We start from the raw sequence: 21,084 nt of genomic DNA, 5'->3' as shown, positions 1-21,084 counted from the left end.
TGGTGAACTATTGCCATCAGACCTATAGAAATCACATTGTTGCATCAGTGGCATTTTTTCTTCCTGTCAGAACAATTTTTACACCAAGATAATACAATCTTAGATCAGCTGGGATGTAATTTGTAAAGTCAGCATTAGGCAATCAAAGTGAGACAATTCTTCTGAAACTCCACATCAACAAGTCAGAGTTTTGAAATTTTTCCTATTCTTAACTTTGCCTATAATATTAGTCAGTAATAAATAGGAAATTTTGTACTCACGACAACTTTTTCATGAAAACTTTTAACAGATGAAATTTGACTCTTTAGGTGAGACATGTGAAAATTACTGGATATGAGGATATAGTATTTGTTAACATTACACTTCTGAGCCAAAAAATCTTCAATTGAGAAAAGTTATTCAGACTGTTAGGTCCGCTAACATGGCTAGGTTCAGATGGATGGAGAAATAGCGACAATATATCGACCCTTTACTATTGGATCTTCAGCATGTTTTCTAACCAGAAAGCGTAAGTGCAGTTTTTTTAATCATATCCTTTACTCTTGGAAACATGTTTACAAGGAAGTGAGGAAGAAGGTTGTGTGATCACGTACTGTGGAAGAATGAGTTTCCCTCAGATTGACAAGAACTAATTTTCATTATTGAACTTCTTTTGCCTGGCTGCAACCAGATTGAGATGCTCTCTGGATCCAGCTGAAGAACAGCGAGGAAGAAAGGAGGGAGACATTGTGGGTGTCCGGGTGGAATCAATAGAGGGAAGGGACACAGACCGTGTGGAACAGCTTAGGCCATTGATGGGGGAGACTAGAGCTATCAGGCATTTGGGTTGTGATGGGAGTCTGGAGACGATAAGAGTTGGGGAACTGCAAAGATCTGGAGTGATGTAATTGGAGACACCATGTAGGACCCATCGTGACAATGGGAGGAGGGAAGCCAGAGATATCAGAAGAATTAAGAACAGATCAAATACTAAATTTTACACCAGGTATCCAACCCAATCTTCATCACCTTTCATTTTGTTCCCACTGAATTATAAATCATTAAGAGTTATTAAATATTTCTACTTTGGTTGCACCAACATCACAGACCACCAATACTTTTAAAAATTATGAATGTAGTTAACATTGTGTTCATGATCATACAATGTTTTATTTGTGGTGTCAATTGAAGGATAGATATTGGTCAGGACACAGGATACAGTTTACTTGCTCTTCTTTAAAATAGTACCAGGAGATCTTTTACATCCGCCTGCTAGATGGGGCCTCAGCGTAACACCTCAGCTGCAGGATGGTATTGCAGAGCTCCCTTAATACCACATGGAGTGTCAGACTTGGTAAGTGTGTGCTCAAACCCAGGAGTGGGACTTGAACCCAAGGCTTTGCCTTCAAAGCCTAGAGATGAGTTCAATTGAGTCACAGCTGACAACACTGCTATTCAGAGATAGTAGGAACTGCAGATGCTGGAGAATCCGAGACAACAAGGTGCAGGGCTGGATGGACACAGCAGGCCAAGCAGCATCAGAGGAGCAGAGAGGCTGACGTTTCGGGCCTAGACCCTTCATCAGAAAAGGGGGAGGGGAAGGGGGTTCTGAAATAAACAGGGAGAGAGTGGGAGGCGGATAGAAGATGGATAGAGGAGAGGATAGGTGGAGAGGAAACAAACAGGTCGAAGAGGCAGGGATGGAGCCAGTAAAGGTGAGTGTAAGTGGGGAGTTAGGAAGGGGATAGGTCAGTCCAGGGAGGACAGACAGGTCAAGGGGGCAGGATGAGGTTACAAGGTAGGAGATGGGGGTGCGGCTTGAGGTGGGAAGAGGGGATAGGTGGGAGGAAGGACAGGTTACGGAGGCGGGGACGAGCTGGACTGGTTTTGGGATGCGGTAAGGGGAGGGGAGATTTTGAAGCTTGTGAAACCACATTGATACCATTGGGCTGCAGGGTTCCCAAGCGGAATATGAGTTGCTGTTCCTGCAACCTTCAGGTGGCATCGTTGTGGCACTGCAGGAGGCCCAGGATGGACATGATGGACCGCTTTGCAGAACACCTACGCTCGGTTCGCACTAAACAACTGCACCTCCCAGTCGCGAACCATTTCAACTCCCCCTCCCATTCCTCAGACAACATGTCCATCCTGGGCCTCCTGCAGTGCCACAACGATGCCACCCGAAGGTTGCAGGAACAGCAACTCATATTCCGCTTGGGAACCCTGCAGCCCAATGGTATCAATGTGGATTTCACAAGCTTCAAAATCTCCCCTCCCCCTACCGCATCCCAAAACCAGTCCAGCTCGTCCCCGCCTCCCTAACCTGTTCTTCCTCCCACCTATCCCCTCCTCCCACCTCAAGCCGCACCTCCATCTCCTACCTACTAACCTCATCCCGCCCCCTTGACCTGTCCATCCTCCCTGGACTGACCTATCCCCTCCCTAACTCCCCACCTACCCTCACCTTTACTGGCTCCATCCCCGCCTCTTCGACCTGTTTGTTTCCTCTCCACCTATCCTCTCCTCTATCCATCTTCTATCCGCCTCCCCCTCTCTCCCTATTTATTTCAGAACCCCCTTCCCCTCCCCCATTTCTGATGAAGGGTCTAGGCCCGAAACGTCAGCCTTTCTGCTCCTATGATGCTGCTTAGCCTGCTGTGTTCATCCAGCTCTGAACACTGCTATTCATCCCATTTACAGTACAACACTCCATTGCATAAACAGGCAATTCAACAACTGAAGATATTCATTTAGTTTTTTTTGTTTTTCTCTAGTCTTTTACAGAAAACACCTAGCTAAATCCACATTAACTATTTATTTATTTTTCCCAGAGTAGGTTTCTTTCTCGTCCTTCCTGATTCCTGGGTCTTCCTGGTTTTGCAGCAATTGCAACTGATAGAGTAAAGGAGAGGGTGGGTTTCCAGTTAACATCCCGTCCCATTTGTATATCGCATTACATCAAACAAGATGTGCTGAAATTACAGGCGGAGGAAAGCTCGGATGGGTGTGGTGGTGAGGAGGGGACAGATAATTGGGCAGGAAGGTATGGAATCAAGATCTCACTGCTGTCTCCCCTACTCCAATCAAAACCAAGCATGAACCCTCACAGATGTCATTCCCATATGGACACCAGTGGAGATCAATGGAGGCCCTTAGCTGGCCACTTAGGAGGCACATAAAGGCCTCATTTCACTGCCACTGATTGTTGAATTGAAGTGTGTGGGGTTGGGGAACCTATTGGGTTTGTCCATGGCCTTGGTGGTGGTGGGGGCATGCTTTTTCCAAAGATACTCTGTGCTGAGCATTGGGAAAGGGAGCTCGCAAAAAGACAAATCCCCTGCTTGTTTTGACCCCCTTGCTCTCTCTAGCTAGTAAACTTCTCCCTGGGAATCTCATCCCTCCCCACTCCCCTGTCCCTTCCCTTGTCTCTCAGGAGGCCCCTCAGTAGGCTCAGTACAATACTGGTACAGACACTGATGTTGGTGGCATTGTATTGTACAGTAGAACTGCTAATGTCTAATTGGTTAACAGCACTTCTGGGTAGGATATCCACCTTACTGAGGCCTTAATCCAGTGCGATACTCAGTGCTGTCCAGGTAAGTGCCTGATTACCTCAGAATAGTATCAAGCCTCCTGTTGAAAACCACCATGGGATTCTCAATGGTTCTGCAATATACAGGCTGGATCACTGTCACCTCCATTAAACTTGACTCTATGAATTTACTTGAAATTTACAAAATTAAGATACTTGTAAGTTTAAAGTATGAGCAAGAAGTCCAATAAAGATATTCTACAATCTTCTTTGTAAGCTTCTTTGCTATATTGTTTTTTTAATGGGTCTTAGCTCATGCTGTTATGATTTATGCTGAATTCTACTGCAGTATTTCTGCTTGCATTTGCCATGTTATAGAACTGTAATATAGTGTGATTCAGGAATACAAACCAAAACAAATGCTGCTCTATAAGGGCTTGATGATTCAGGGAGTTGGTTAGCTCAGTTGGCTGGATAGTTGCCCTATAATACAGAGTGACGCCAACAGTATGGGTTCACTTCCCACCCTAACTAAGAGCGCCATGAAGGACTATCCTTCTCGACCTTTCCCCTTGCCTGAGGTGTGGTGACCTTCAGGTTAAACTATCACCAGCTGCCTCTTTCTAATGAGAGAGCAGCTCTATCATCTGCTAGGATTGTGGCGACTTGACCATACCATTTTCATCCCGAGTCACACACAGCTTAATCTAGAAGATATGTATGTTTTATATTTATAGCCATAACTCTTGTCAATGAAATGCTGTTCAAGACCATTCACTTTCTATTTTAATCATTAAATCTTGTTTTGTTGTTATACTTTATTTGTCCTTTAAGACCTAATCTTATCTTTGAATCCTATTTGAAGGTCATTTGGGTAATCCAAACCTAACAATAAAGAACAGATAAACAATAGAAATATAATTTCATACTAAGGATTATGTCACTTTTTCCTGTAGAACCACTGCAACAGTAAACTTTATAAAACAGAATAACCAAACCTTCATTTTTTGAGATCATGGAAACATTTGCCAACTGAATGGGGGGCATCGAATTACACTGATTTCATTAATCAAAAACTCCATTGCAGATGAGCCACATAAATTCTGTGACTACATGAGAAAATGAGAGGGTAGTGCATTTCTAACTTCTCCAACCTCTACATTATCTAAAAGTATAATTCAGAGGTATGATGATATATCGTACTCATCAGGGCAGGCACAATTGCAATGGCATTCAAGAAGTTCAACACCAGCCAGGACAAAGAGTCTACTTGATTGGCTTTGGTCTGTAGACTTTAGGGGATGCAATGGCCTAATGGTATTATCACTGATCTGCTAATCCATAGACCTAGATAATGTTCCAGGAACCTGGGTTTGAACCCTGCCACGGGCAGATAGTGGAATTTGGATTCAATGAAAATCTGGACTTAAGAGTCTAGTGATGACCATGAAACCATTGTTGATTGTCAGGATAAAAAAAAACCCATTTGGTTCACTGATGTCCTTTGGGAAGGAAGCTGCCATCTTTACCTGGTCTGGCCTACATGTGACTCCTGACCCACTGCAATGTGGTTGACTCTTAACTGCCTTCTGGGCAATTAGGGATGGGCAATAAATGCTGGCTCATCCAGTGAATGAATTTCTTTAAAAAGTTCCCCAGAGTATTGGGTAAATTGACGCCTGATTAATTAAGTGGCATGGAGACCTTTTGAAATAGGACTAAGAATATGTCCTTTGAGATGGCTTTGTGTCCAGAGGAGCATCTTCCTTCTCAGTTAGAGTGTATGGGGGTTTAAGCAGCTGTATATATAACATTTCAGAGTATGAGGTTACAATAAAAAAAACTTTGATATGAAATTGCTTAGGTACACCAAATCCTGGTGCTAAGATACAATTCCAATTCCACTGTTGAGTTTGGAGCTAACATACATGACAATTCTTTTTACATTGTAGATTTGAAACACAGCACAGCAATGATAGATAATGTAGATAACTGTTGACTATTTGAAAATGGGGTTTCCATTTACAAAATCTGATATGGGAGTTGTTAGTGTAATTTAAAAGACAATATTGCAACATGCTTATTTTAAATATACAATACAATAAAATGCAGTACAGGAACAGGCCCTTTGGCCCATCAAGCCTGCGCTGATTGCTAATCCTTATTTAGACCCACTACTTACTGACCATACACGGTTTTTATCCCTCTGTTTGCCTCTTGGTCATGTGCCTATCAAGATGCACCTTAAATGTTGCTAACGTGCCTGCTTCCACCACCTCCACTGGCAATGCATTTCTGGAACCCACCACCCTTGTGTGAAAAGTTTTCCCTGCACTTCTCCCCTCAACTTTGCCCCCCTCACCTTGAACTTGTGCCCTCTTGTAGTTGACCTTTCCATCCTGGAAAGAAGCCTCTGACTATCCACCCTATCCATGCCTCTCATAATTTTGTAAACCTCTATCAGGTCATCCCTCAGCCTCTGTCTTTCCAGTGAAAATATCCCAGTTTATCCAAGCTCTCCTCATAATTAAAACCCTCCAGATCAGGCACCATCCTGGTAACTGTCCTCTGCACTCCCTCTAAAGCATCCACGCCCTTCTGGTAGTGTGCTGACCAGAACTGCACGCAATATTTCAAATGTGGCCGAACTAAAGTTTTATACAGCTGTACATAACTTGCCAACATTTTAATATATATTTAATAGATAATAAATGCATTAAAATGAGTTGTTGTGCATCATGTGTGCAGTTTATGCTGTAAATAAACAATACATATATTCAGGACCATACTGCATATTTATTTTAAAGCAAAAGTCTTTGAATGATTTAAATAAATACAGGTTTACACCCTGTATAAATGAATGAAAATAGGGGCAGAAGATACCATGCTTGTTTTATTTGCAGTGTTCTTCAATTCATAGATAAATTATCTAAGTAGAGATTTTGGTTTTTGATTAAAGTTTGTGATCACTAATGTTCTATTTATGTAGTTTTTACTTAAACAGGGAACGTTAGTCTGTCAATTTACATATAACACTGTTCCTGCCAGTACTTCCATTGCTAAAGCTCAGACTTTTGTATTCCAAGTCTATGATTATTCAAATCAATCCCTCTTATTCTATATTTTTACTTTAGCTCAAGCGTTTACGTGAAGCTGAAAGTCAGTACAAGCCCCTCCTGGACAAAAAGAGACGCCTTAGTAGAAAAAATGAAGAAATGAGCCATGCTCTACGGCGTATGGAAAATAAACTCAAATTTCTCACACAGGAAAATATAAGAATGGTAGGTTGTCATACAAATTCCATTCACAGATGGGAGCTGTGTTGTGCTTTTTCATGTATCAAAATATTGTACACATTTAAACCACAAATACTGGGATTATCCACTGCCCAATCATTTTATCCTGTCTTTAATGTATTCTATCCCTGCCAGTAATGCTCATCACCAGAAAATGCCACAATGGTACCTGACACAAATGACAGTGGCAGAATAAACTCAAGAGATTGTTTAACAGAATTACTACAGGGCATCTCTATGTCCTTTTCCGATTAATAAATGTTGGTTACAGCAAAAAGAACCTATTTTTTGAACCCTCAACTAACCAATACGTACTTTTAACACTAACATTTATTTACTTGCTATTTAAGACTTTCCCTTTTTATAAAATCATTAACATGTCTGCAATTATCCAGTCCATGTTTCAGCATCGCCCTCTGCCTGCTTTGCTTTATTTCTACCAGCACTATTTATTATGAGTGTTCAAACGAAAAGACAAACGAATGGTATGAGGGGGGAAAAAAAACATTTGCTTCATTAATCCACAGACAGTCTGCACATTCTCTTTGTCAGCTGCTATTTTGAAGGTTTTAATTCAGGCACTACATCATTAAGGTTGGCACCCTTCAGGATTGACTTGTAATCTTAGGGAATTAATCTCCTGAACATGTGTGAAATATCATTAGAATTTTTTTTAAAAAACATTGATTTCTCTTTCTTTGAAAATCTCTGTCTGCTGGTTTCAAAAATGTTGGAAATGAGGATAAAAGGCATTTTCACCATTTGGGTCAGTTAAGCTACAGACCATGTAATTAAAACCTGCAGGAATACATACAGCCAATCATGGCAAGGTCACATGGTGTAAATTTTTTGCATTCAGGAGAATGACCAATGAAACACGTTTGCACATTCGGGTGATGAAGGTACACCTATATTTGGACAACACTAATTCATTTGAATTTGTCAGTTGAGTCTTCCAACCCAGCACCAGTTCATCAAAACAAGAGCTGAAAATCAGGCCAGAGCTGTCACACAAAGCAAGTCACGGTTGCCATCTTGGCTGTTGGAACGGCAGTGGCCAAAGCATTTTGTTGCACACCCAAGAGTTGAGCACTGGCTCCTACCTTTAGAGACCGAGGGAAGTGAGGAAGCTTCCTATTCTGTACCATTGGAATCAGTTTCCACTTTAAAAGGAGCCTATTGTCTGAATTCACAGATGGTTTGGACATCAGGCCACTGCCTATGTCAAAATAGATTTCTCCACTTTCCCAATGTTAAGAGGACAGTAAGTCTACCAAACCCACTTTGAAGCCGTAAATGGGAAACAAGTCGAAACTGATCATGGAGCCATGGGGTGGGGGTGGTGAGTTACAGTAAGCATTGTGAGTGCAGCTGATCACAAGCATGATAACAGCTGGATCTGGGTTCAAGGTGCACAGACCTAGGAGCAAGTACAAACGAGGGTCGTAATTTTCAGCAGCAAATGTAGAGCCCTGGGCATGAGGAAGGCAAAGAGAAACACGGAAGACAATGAAGATCATGCCTTTTGCATCGAGTAGTGTTGCTGAATATGAAGCTGCCTGGCCGTGTCAAGGGGCTGGGATTCAGCCCATTCTGACCAGGAATGGATATTGGTGAGTTCAGAATTTTGTCTCCATCTCATCCCCTGGTCATTTTTGCAGATTGCAGCGGTTAGAAGGAAGCAGCAAATTGGCCAGGTGTCCCAATTAATGGCGGCTGTGGAATCCCTGGGTTTATTGTAGATATTAATTGATGGCTGATTTCTGAAATGTAGATAAAGAAGACAAGGGAAAGGAAAAGACAGGGATGGGTCATGTGAGAGTATAAGGGGGATCAAATTGGAAATGTAAGTCAGGAAATTTTCCAGTTCTAGGTGAAAGCAGGAATTAGCACCAACATAGTCGTCACTGTTCCTGTGTGGAAGTTGCAGAAGGGAACTCTAGTAGGACTGGAGCAAAGAATATTCAATTTATAAGATGAAATTTTAGTCATGGATTGAGCTAATGTGGGTTCTAATAGTGGCAGCTTGTCTTTGGAAGAAGTGGGAATCATAGGGAAGAGGAAAATCATAAGTTCAGCCCCTTGAGCTTGTTCCACCTTTCAATGAGATCATGATTGATCTGTGGCCTAACTCCATATCCCTGTCTTTGGCCCATATCCCATGATACCTTTGCTTAACAAAATTTTTTTCTACCTTAGATTTAAAATTTACAACTGATCCAGCATCCACTGCCATTTATGGTAAAGAGTTCCAAACACCTACCACCCTTTAAATGTTGAAGTGCTTCCTAACATCTCTCAGTTCCAGCATCCCCAACCAGTGAAAATAGATTATCTTTATCTACCCTGTCTCTCCTGTGAAAATCTTGAAGACTTCAATCAGATCACCTCTTAAGCTTCTAAATTCAAGAGAAAACATGGTTAATTTGTATAATTGCTTCTCATAACTTAACCAGTGAAATCCAAGCATCATTCTTGTTAAACTACATTATACTCCCACCATGGCCAACATATTCTTCCTAAGGTGTGGTACCCAGATCTGCTTACAACAAATGGGATCTAACCAGGATTTTGTTGGATAACCAGGACCAATACAGTGACCTTTTTAATTGTTTCTTATTTAAGTTAAAGTTGAATGCTGATACTAGGTCACTTCTGTTTCAAACAATAATGAATCCCAACTGTGATTTTTTTTATCTCAAGCATCTCCAATGTGGCATGCTGTTGAAATTTCTACATTGACCTGAGTTAGATAAATAGCTGGTGGCAGTTCATTCATTACCTAATAGAAATTTGTAGACTAGTAATGTTTATCGGCATTGCAAAAAGAGTAGAATTTTGTTCATATTAAGTTGAGTGAATAGTCTAGTTACTAGCTAATACTTTTTACATATGAGTGTTATAAATAGTTTGACTGAATTCCCACAATTAATTCCAGTTCCTTCAGTGGACATTTAGAGAACCTGGTAAGTTATGGCAGGTTAGTAAAAAACATGCAAGCATACAAATTTGGAGCAGAAATAGGCCTTTCGGCTCCTTGAACTTGCTTCACCATTTAGTAAGATCGTCGCTGATCTGTTAGTGTTTCAAACCTCACATTCCCATCCACCCTGATAATCTTCAATTCTATTGCTAATAAGCATTCATTCATCTCCACCTTTAAAAATATTCAAATACCTTGCCTCCATCAACTTCCGAGGCAGAGTTCTAAAGTCACACAAACGTTAAAGAGAAAACATCTCTCCTCATCTCTGTCCCAAAAGAACACCTAAAGAAACACCAGCATAGTAATGCATTATCTAAGCATAGATGAGGATATGTGCTTTAAATTTGATTAAGAAATAAGTATAATTCATTTTTTTTCCCTGTTATGAATGAAAATTTGCTGCCGACATGCACTGTCTGCTTTGTAACTACATTTTGCCTGAATGAATAAAATAACAGTTGATTGTACATGACTTTTGTGCTGTAGTATCCAAAGGCAAATGTTTATAAGCTACCAGCACTGATGATAAATCATTCTTTAAGTGATGACCAAGCAACAACAATAGGTCCAGGAGTCTGCTCAGCTTCAGGGATATGTGCTGCAAATAAATTCACAATGACATGGAAAATGCATTTAAACCAGCATTGTTAAGTCAGTGATATTATTCATCTTAAACATTACCACGTTGATTCAGCTGTTCTGAGATTTTATTTTGTGTGCAGAAAGCAAAATTTGACAGTAATGTATAATAGAGAATAAGGCTCACATGTTCTCTTTATCAGAAGAATTAAGTCAAAGGGCAGAATCTTACAGGCATGTGAGAAACATGAGTTATGATGAAATGTATGGCAGAATTGGATGACAAGTATGGCAAGTCCCATCTCGACATCAAGATGATTTTGCTCCATCTGTTATTGCTTTTCAAACGCAGCGGCTAAGATTCTTGCTGGACAGTTGTGAGATGCCAGTTGACGGGAATTAATTAATACTTGCTTTAATGCCACAACTTGCCTCATTAATACACAGACTCCCATCCTACCAAACTCTTGAAACAAGTTAGACAGCAGGAAAATTCAGTAAGGAAACCAGAGCATGTACCTGACAGATTTGGCTCTCTGAATGGCATCCATCTTGCCAGCAACATCGCAGAGCGCAATCCACAGGCATGAGTCACACACAACCTACATCAGCAGACATTGGCATCCAGCATCTGCCACCACATCATGGCACCTCTCTGATATACTTGCAGGCCGCTTACAGGCCTGCAATGGCAAATACAATTGAGAAGGCTGTGGTAGGGATACAGTGTGCATGTTCAGAGACCCAGATCATGGAATGGACAAGGCTACTGTCTTAGCATTCGCTCATTCTGCACTACCCACATGCTCATATAATCCATGCTTCCCATTGCCATGTTGTGCCATACCAGTCAATCCATCAGTGCTTCACACAGACAGCATCCTGATATCCTCTGTATCCTCTCTAGTGCAATCATATCCTTCCTATAATTTTGTGACCAAAACCACATGCAGATCTGCAGTTATGGCCTAACCAGTGTTTTATACAATTCCAGCAAAACCCCTTGATCTTGCATTTTATTCCTCAGCTAATTAAATTAAGATATTAAAAAGGCAGGTAACCCGTCTGCTTTCATAACCACCTGTGCTGCTACCTACAGGGATCTCCATTTTGCAGGTTCCAGCGATTCATAATGTATTCACTTGCTTTGTTAGCCATTCTCCAGTGCATTACTTCACAATTTTCTGGAGTTGAATTCCAAATTCTACTTTTTTGCATACCTGACCAGTCTATCCTGTATTTATGCATATCCTCTTCACTACTTACCACACAATTAATTTCCATGTCATCCACCAACTTCTTGATCATACCACCTACATTTATGTCCAGATCACTGATGTACACTACAAACAGCCCCCAGGGTCCAGCACCAAGTCTGCAGAACCCCACAAGAAACAGACTTCCAGTCACAGAAACATTGCTCGACCATCATGCCCTGCTTTCTATCTCTTAGCCTGAAGCAATGGCCTGGACTTTTGGCAAATCAGACTGACTCGAGCTGGGGTAGGAACCCAATTTTGGAATTTCCCAAGTAAATTCATGTTTCTGACTACGTCTGTGCACGTGGAATAAGGGTACCAAAAGCAGCACTCCTCCCTCCGCTCCAATCCCAACATCGTGACATCAATCGCCTCAACCTCTCCACCCCTCTCACCCACTCCAACCTTTCCCCCACAGAACGTGCAGCCCTCCTCTCCCTCCGCTCCAATCCCAACATGGTGACATCAATCGCCTCAACCTCTCCACCCCTCTCACCCACTCCAACCTCTCTCCCACAGAACGTGCAGCCCTCTGCTCCAATCCCAACATTTTTCTGAAGAAGGGTCTAGGCCCGAAACGTCAGCCTTCCTGCTCCTCTGATGCTGCTTGGCCTGCTGTGTTCATCCAGCTCTACACCTTGTTATCTCCTACTTTTGCTGGCTTGAGGAATTGGTAATCTAGCCATTCCCCTCCTCTTGCACCTCCCCAGAAGCTTAGATTAGTTAGGTCACCTTTGGTAAGAATGTGTGGTTCACAGCACCTCACAGTCCCAAGTAAAATAGTTACCTACTGCTGGAGTTATTCCATTCACAAACTTTAAAAAACAATAAAACTTTCTTTTTGTCTCAGTAGTTACTGTAATCTTTTTTTAATACAGCGTTTTGTTATGGGGATCAATCGTGCACAGGTAAGTGGAACACCATATTCACCAGCATTGGGTAAGTGTTGAGAAGCATTGGAGAAGTTTTCTCATTTAAAATCGTGTTATTTTCAAAACTGAAGCAAAATGTGCATATGTAATTGAAATGTCATCATTAGAAATTTGTCTTAGCCTTTTAAATTTGAAAAAAGATAACTGTCTGCATCTTCCATTTAGAGAAAAAAGAATTAACACCACTGTATTGATTGACAGACCATCTGGTGTAGCAGCATCTGTTTTCACAATTTCAATAGACTTCTTCATCTGTGGGCTGCATGGTTTGTTATGACAGCTGAGCCCTTTAAGGATGTCTAACCAAGTTTCAAAAGCTCCAGGACCACTTAATTCAGTGGAGGGAAGTTCAGGCAGTTTGATTGACAGTTTTAAGAGGTTATTCAAGGATTGTTTGCCTTTCGTTTAATAAGTGGAACAGACGTTGTTTGTTTTCTTTTAAAAGAGATTGCTGCCAGTTGTTTTCATGCCATCTGATCTCACATCACAGCTCTTACAGTCAACCTAGGCCTCTTCTCCCCTCCCTGCTGAGAGACCCCAGCGCTTTAACTCGTACGATTGCTTGTACTCCCAGTAGTGAACACTTTATGGAGTTGTCAGCATATCCTGCCAACTTTGGTGTTGGAACATGAGATACACCCATTGGAGAAATATATCATACACCTATAACCTTGTACATGAATAGTTGTGTACTAAACGGACTATATAGAACATGTATTATTAGTTAAACAGTATGTTTAATATAGCTGTAAATCTCTCTCAGATGATTAGAAATGAATACTTTCTCTATCAATAACATTGCATGTGGTCATGTCTTTTTATTTATAATGGAAACACAGAATCGGAGCAGGAGTAGGCCTTTCAGCTCATTGAGCCTGCTCTGCAATTCAACACGATCCTTTATTTCAATGTCGTGCCCCTGTTCTCTCCCGATACCCCTTGACATGCTTAGCCTCTAGAACTTTCACTATTATCGTTCTTAAATATGTTCACTTGACTTGGCCTCCGCAGCCTTTTGTAGTAAAGAATTCCATAGGTTCGCCACCCTCTGAATAAAGAAATTTTTTCTCGGCCTGAAATAGCCTACCCTATATCCAGAGACTATGACCCCTAGTTATTTGACCTGAAAGGTGTGTATCACTGTTTTAATGCATGCATTCATGCTTAAATGTTACCCATTGCCTATCTGGTATCATTTTTTTTAATGAAGTTACCTGGTCTACCAAATTTTGGAAGATATTTTGTTGTTCCTATCGACAGTGAAGATGGTTCACAAATTGATCACCCAGTTCTGCATTTGATATTACCAAATTAGAGAAGACTGCATTGTGAGCAGCAAATACAACAGAATACCACTGCTCTGCCTGCAGGAACGACACTGACCTCCCAGTTCCTTGCCATTTCAAAAAATCACCTTGCTCTCTCACTAACATTTCAATCCTGGACCTGCTCAATATTCCGACAAATCACAATGCAAGGTTGAGGAACAGCACCTCTATTTCTGCTGAGGCACTTTACAGCTTTGAGGATTCATTATCTAATTCCACAACTTTAGTGTCTGAATGCATAGTATTTGGCTTCCATTTTTCTTCCATTCTCTTCAATGACCCTCCCCCCCCCCCCCCCCCCCTCCCACCCCAACAACAACAACCAACCCATGGCGATGTTTTGTTTACGTTACTCTCTGCAGATCCTTAAACACTCTCCCTTAAATACCTTGGATAACAAGGTGTGGAGCTGGATGAACACAGCAGGCCAGGCAGCATCAGAGGAGCAGGAAAGCTGATGTTTTGGGTCTGGACCCTTCATCGGAAATGGGGGAGGGGAAGGGGACTCTGAAATATATAGAAAGGGGGGCAGTGATAGAAGGTGGATAGTGGAGCAGATAGATGGGAGACAAGACGGACAGGTCAAGGAGGCGGGGATGGGGGGGGCGCTGGTCTTGGGATGAGGTCAGGGGTGGGGATACTTTGAAGCTAGTAAAGTCCACGTTGAGACCATTGGGCTGTAGGCTTCCAAGGCGGAATATGAGGTGCTGCTCCTCCAGTTTCCGGGTGGCATTGTTGTGACACTGGAGGAGGCCCAGGATGGACATGTCATCCAGGGAGGGGGTGGGGGAGTTGAAGTGGTTTGCGACTGGGAGGTGTTGTCGTTTGTCGTGAACCAAGCGTAGGTGTTCCACAAAGCAGTCTCCGAGCCTCCGCTTGGTTTCCCCGTTGTAGAGGAACAGCGGATACAATAGACAACATTAGCGGATGTGCAGATGAACATCTGTTTAATGTGGAAGGTTTTTTTTGGGGCCTGGGATGGAAGTGAGGGGGCAGGTGAAGGGGCAGGTGTAGCACCTCCTGCAGTTGCAGGGAAAGGTGCCGGGGATGGTGGGGATAGTGGGGAGCCTACTATCTCCCTTGGTTTGCATCCATTTTACATCTCTGTTCCTCTTTCACCACAATTAGTGACCCCTTTGTCTTTTGCACTGGACCTCCTCACCATCTCACTCCACCTTCACCTCTGTCAAAGCATTAAAAACACTCCGCTTTCTAATTCCCTTGACTTCTAAAGATAAGCCATGCCAGAATCGAAATATTAACTCTATTCATCTCTCCACAGATGCTGCCATTCCTGCTGAGTTTCTTCAACATGTTCTGTTTGACATCCACAACGTTTTGCTTATGTTGCATGTTTTGAATGAATGAATGCATGATTTACTGTCACATGTATTTTATAGTGAAATACAATAAAATATATTGAAAAGCTTTCATTTGTTACCATAATCCGGCACTATTTTGATAGTTTAAAAGAAAATGAAAAGATACAGCTTAAAGAGAAGTCCATCTACGGCCGAGTTCTGAGTTGACTGTGGCTTTTCATAACTGTTCTAGTTAAGGATTTTTATAAACATTATGTGACATAACATTGGTGTCTGGTTGAAGATAACTATATCATGAATGGACGTCTAATGAATTGATTCCCCCACACCCCCATGACCAGTATTCTTTGTACTGTTAAGGATATATTTACAATTATAGCAGATTTTGTTTTACAGTTTCATACAACTGAAATGCATCTTGGGCATTCAAATGATTTTTCACCCATTACTACTAGGAGAAAAAAAATGACCTGCATGAAATCTCCGATGATTCTACATTTTTTTAATAGATGTTACCTTTTGCACGTGACGCTTAGAAACTAGAGCAAGCTATATTCCAAAGTGCGTTTATTATACATATTAAATCAAATAAAACATAGCATAAAGTGATTAAAATGCAATACCTACCATTAAACACTTGAAACTTGACTCTGCTGTTGGCATTCATCAGATGAACATCAAAGATTCCAAAGTGATTAATTTCAGAGTTTGTCTTAAGCATGTCCTTTTTCCCTGAATGGATACTCTAGCATCTAACCTCCTTCTAATTATAAAGCAGGTCCTTGTAACAGATTTTTTATTAATAACATAAAAGCTATCTGTTGTACTCTCTTGTTCCTGAACTGCGCCTTCCAGGCTTCCCCAAAACTATCCCACACAAGACAAAAGGGGTAGCTAGGTAGCTTCTTTAGTCAACATGTTCCTTCACCAAACCAAGCTTCAATTTTTTTTTAATGTTTAATTCAGCTATTATGTTACCTTTTTATTCATTTGTGACATGAGTGTCGCAGGCTGGTCAGCATTTATTGCCCATCCCTAGTTGCTGTTGAGAAGGTGGTGGTGAGCTGCCTTCCTGAACTGCTGCAGTTGACCTGCTGTGGGTTGACCCACAGTGCCATTAGGGAGGTAAGTCCAGGATTTTGATCCAGCGATAGTGAAGGAATGGCAACATATTTCCATGTCAAGATGGTGAGTGGCTTGGAGGGAACTTGAAGGTAGTGGTGTTCCCAGGTATCTGCTGCCCTTGTCCTTCTAGGTGGAAGTGGTCATGGTTTCGGACGGAGCTGTCTAAAGATCTTTGGTGAACTTCTGCAGTGCATCTTGTAGATAGTACACACTGCTGCTACTGAGTATCGGTGGTGGAGAGAGTTGATGTTTGTGGATATGGTGCCAGTCAAGCAAACTGTTTTGTCCTGGATGGTGTCAAGCTTCTTGAGTGTTGTTGGAGCTGCACTCATCCAGGCAGGTGGGGAGTATTCCATCACACTCCTGACTTATGCCTTGTAGATGATGGACAGACTTTGGTGAGTCAGGAGGTTAGTTACTCGCCACCGTATTCCTAATCTCTGACCTGCTGTTGTGGCCACTGCGTTTATGTGGCAAGTCCAGTTGACTTTCTGGTCAATGGTATCCCCACAATGTGATTGTGGGGTTTCAGAAATGGTAACATCATTGAATGTCAAGGAGCGGTGGTTAGATTGTCTCTGATTGGTGATGGTCATAGCCTGGCATTTATGTGCTGCAAATCTTACTTTCCACTTGTCAGTCCAAGCCTGGATATTGTCCAGATCTTGTTTTTTTTTTTCTGTTTGTTTTTGTGGGATGTGGGCGTCGCTGGCTGACCAGCATTTCTTGCCCATCCCTAGTTGCCCTTGAGAAGGTGGTGGTGATCTGCCTTCTTGAACCTGCTGTGGGTTGACCCACAATGCTATTAGGGAGGGAATTCCAGGATTTTGACCCAGCGACAGTGAAGGAATGGCAATATATTTCCAAGTCAAGATGGTGAGTGACTTGGAGGGGAACTTTGAGGTGGTGGTGTTCCCATATATCTGTTGCCCTTGTCCTTCTAGGTGGAAGTGGCCGTGGGTTTGGAAGATGCTGTCTGAGGATCTTTGGTGAATTTCTGCAGTGCATCTTGTAGATAGCACACACTGCTGCTACTGAGCGTCGGTGGTGGAGGGAGTGAATGCTTGTAGATGTAATACCAATCAAGTGGGCTGTTTTGTCCTGAATGGGGTCAAGCTTCTTGAGTGTTGTTGGGGCTGTACTCATCCAGGCAAGTGGGGTGTATTCCATCACACTCCTGAATTGTGCCTTGTAGACGGTGGGCAGGCTTTGAGGAGTCAGGAGATGAGTTACTCGCCACAGTATTCCCAGATTCTGGCCTGCTCTTGTAGCCACTGTGTTAATGTAGTGAGTCCAGTTGAGTTTCTGGTCAATGGTAACCCCCAGGATATTGATAGTGGGGGATTCGGTGATGGTAACACCATTGAATGTCAAGGGGCGGTGGTTAGATTGTCTCTTATTGGTGATGGTCATAGCCTGGCATTTGTCTGGCACAAATGTCACTTGCCACTTGTCAGCCCAAGCCTGGATATTGTCCAGATCTTGTTGCATGTGAACATGGACTGCTTCAGTATCTGAGGAGTCACGAATGGTGCTGAACATTGTGCAATCATTGGTGAACATCCCCATCTCTGACCTTATGATGGAGGGAAGGTCATTGATGAAGCAGCTGAAGATGGTTGGGCCTAGGACACTACCCTGAGGAACTCCTGCGGAGATGTCCTGGAGCTGAGATGATTAATCTCCCACAACCACGACCATCTCCCTATGTGTCAGGTATGACTCCAACCACCGGAGCGTTTGCCCCCTGATATCCATTGATTCCAGTTTTGCTAGGGCTCCTTGATGCCACTCTCGGTTGAATGCAGCTTTGATATCAAGGGCTGTCCCTCTCACCTCACCTCTGGAATTCAGCTCTTTTGTCCATGCTTAAACCAAGGCTGTAATGAGGTCAGGGGAGCTGAGTGGCCCTGGCGGAACCAAACTGGGTATTACTGATCAGGTTATTTCTGAGCAGGCGCTGATTGATAGCACAGTTATATTTGCACATGGACTGCTTCAGTTTCTGAGAAGTCACTAATCATGCAGAACATTGTGCAATCATCGGTGAACATCCCCACTTTTGACCTTATGATGGAGAGAAGGTCATTGATGAAGCAGTTGAAGATGGTCAGGCCTAGGACATTACCCTGAGGAATTCCTGCAGAGATGTCTTGGAGCTAAGATGACTGACATGCAATGACTATCTTCCTATGTACCAGGTATGACTCCAACCATCGGAGAGTTTGCCCCCAGATATCCATTGATTCCAGTTTTGCTTGATGCCATGCTTCGTCGAATGCAAACTGATGTCAAGGGCTGTCACCTCGCCTTTGGAATTTGGCTCTTTTGTCCATGTTTGAACCAAGGCTGTAGTGAGGTCAGGAGCTGAGTGGCCCTGGTGGAACCCAAACTGGGCATCACTAAGGAGGTTATTGCTGAGCAGATACTGCTTGATAATGCTACTGATGACACCTTCCATCACATTATGGATGATTGTGAGTAGACTGATGGGGCGGTAATTGGCCAGTTTGGATTTGTCCTGCTTTTTATGTGCAAGACATACTTGGGCAATTTTCCACATTGTTGGGTAGGTGCCAGTGTTGTACTACGGGAACCAGTTGGCTAGGCGAGCGGCAAGTTCTGGAGCACATGTCTTCAATACTATTGCCGGAATGTTGTCAGGACCTGTAGCCTTTGCAGTGTCTCCAATTGTTTCTTGATATCACATGGAGTGAATCAAATTGGCTGAAGAGTGGCATCTATAAGGCTGGGGATGACTGGAGGAGGCCGAGATGGATGATCCACTCGGTACTTCTGGCTGAAGATTGCTGCAAGTGCTTCAGCCTTATGTTTTGCACTGATGTGCTGGGCTTTTCCATCATTGAGGATGGGGACATTTGTAGACTTTCCTCCTCCAGCGAGTTGTTTAATTTAGTATAGAAAGCGTCTGTTTTTATCACAAACAATAAAGTTTAATTCTGAAGCTTTATTCTAAATAAATGTTTTTCAAAATTAAAAGATCTTAATGCAGTTCAAGTACATTTTGAAATCTTTACGTAGCGATACAGGAAGCCTGAGATGCTTCTGATTGTAACTTCGCAAAAGATCAAAATTCTTGCCATAAGTCTCTGATTTGCAAAATGCTGTCTGACAGTAAAATAGGACATCAGCATGAAGCCCGTGGGTTTCCATGGTTTTGGATTCTACTTTGTACATTTTCTCCATGGCCTTTGAACCAATTAAGTCTGCAATATTCCACAACTGGTTAAATCTAGAATTTATAAATCATTGATTTTGTAACTAATGATAAACAGATTTGAATGTTCCCTTAATTCTCTTCAATACTGATTCGGTGCTATACTGTGATTCAATCTCCTAAAGGAGTTTCAGTTATTCTAATAGTCTTCAATAATTAGGAGCACAAACTTTCAAATTAAGTCTTAACACATTTTCCAAATGGCGACACAGCAAAACCCTAAAGGGGCATTAGTGAAGTAAGAACTGTCTGTAATGCAGCATAAGTGGCAAATTCATTTTCTTTCCAAACTAAATCACTTCCTTTTCATTTTAGATGACAAAATAACATTAAAATTCTGCGAAGCAAGGTAATTGTGCTTTTATTCACGATTTTTGCTTAATGTCTGCCCTTCAGTACTCCAAAAGAGTGAAATATTTAGCAGGGCAGCAATACTGGTCACAACAAGCACTCTCCTTTATCTGAGATAATAAGAACTGCCGATGCTGGAGTCAAGGATTACACAGCGTGGAGCTGGAGGAACACAGCAGGCCAGGCAGCATCAGAGGAGCAGGAAAGTTGAGGTTCAAACCATTTTTCTGAAGAAGGGTCCCGACCTGAAACATCAACTCTCCTTTATCTATTGTGCATTAAATCTGTACATGAGCCAAGCACACCACTGAAAAGTCTTACATGGGTATTCCTGTGGAAATTCTCACGTTACAATGAACTTGATAAGGCTCTTGTGGTGCAGTGATATTGTCCCAGGCTTTGAGCTGGAAGACTTAGGTCAAGTCCAGTCTGTTTCAGAAGTGTGTCAAAACACATCTGAACAGGTTGATTAAAGCAAAGTCTACAATGGCTGTGATAGTCATGACATTGTCTGTGATAGTTACTCATTATACCAGCAAGTGGTTTTCTTGTGCAGAAATCCGGTGTTAAATTGATCACTGACTTGCAGCGTAGCCTGCATAACAAGCTGTTGAGCCTGTTTTTAGTCTTTGGCAAACATTTGCCTCTTACCCCTGGTGATACTGCATTCCCTGCTTCTTTCATCTGCCAGCTCCATTTATAACACTGGCTTGCAGGACTCAGTGAAAAGCTGCTCAATCCATCTTCCATCAAATTCTTTGCCTTTTTAAGACCCTCCTTAATTGTCAGGTTTAATAATCAGATCTACAAATTTACATAAATTTTATACGTTAACTTTGTCCTTAGACGTTACAAACAGTGGCATTTCGGATTATTCCTAACCCTCTCAGTTCATATCAAATTATGAAAGAAAATTGGAATTAAAGCCTTGTAAATTCCACAAGGAAAAGTCACTGAAAATCTGCAAGCCATTCTTCTCAAAAGCTTTTCTGCAAAATCAATTCTGGCTGAAACCAATTTAAAATTCTGGACAAGATCAAAGCAAAAAAAAAACCCCAGCAACAGGATGACAGTGGGATGTTGCTTTAAGGAATGTAGATGTGGCTGAGGTAATAAACAATGAACAAATAGCTGTAAAAATTCAAGGAGATAATTCC

At 42.1% G+C, this 21,084-nt stretch overlaps 1 protein-coding gene across 1 annotated transcript in view; it reads left to right on the top strand.

Moving 5' to 3' along the window:
• jakmip3 (Janus kinase and microtubule interacting protein 3) overlaps positions 1 to 21,084 on the top strand; it is a 179,795-nt gene that overhangs the window by 96,970 nt on the left and 61,741 nt on the right. The window contains exon 5 of the mRNA XM_048608918.1: positions 6,646 to 6,792. Coding sequence (XP_048464875.1) covers positions 6,646 to 6,792 — 147 coding nt within the window. The remainder of the gene's footprint in view (positions 1 to 6,645; positions 6,793 to 21,084) is intronic.

This window comes from Rhincodon typus, chromosome 20, assembly GCF_021869965.1.
Source record: "Rhincodon typus isolate 14 chromosome 20, sRhiTyp1.1, whole genome shotgun sequence".
Taxonomy (NCBI): Eukaryota; Metazoa; Chordata; class Chondrichthyes; order Orectolobiformes; family Rhincodontidae; genus Rhincodon; species Rhincodon typus.
The sequence above is the reverse complement of the archived record's forward strand: the minus strand, read 5'-3'. Positions and strand labels throughout refer to the sequence as shown.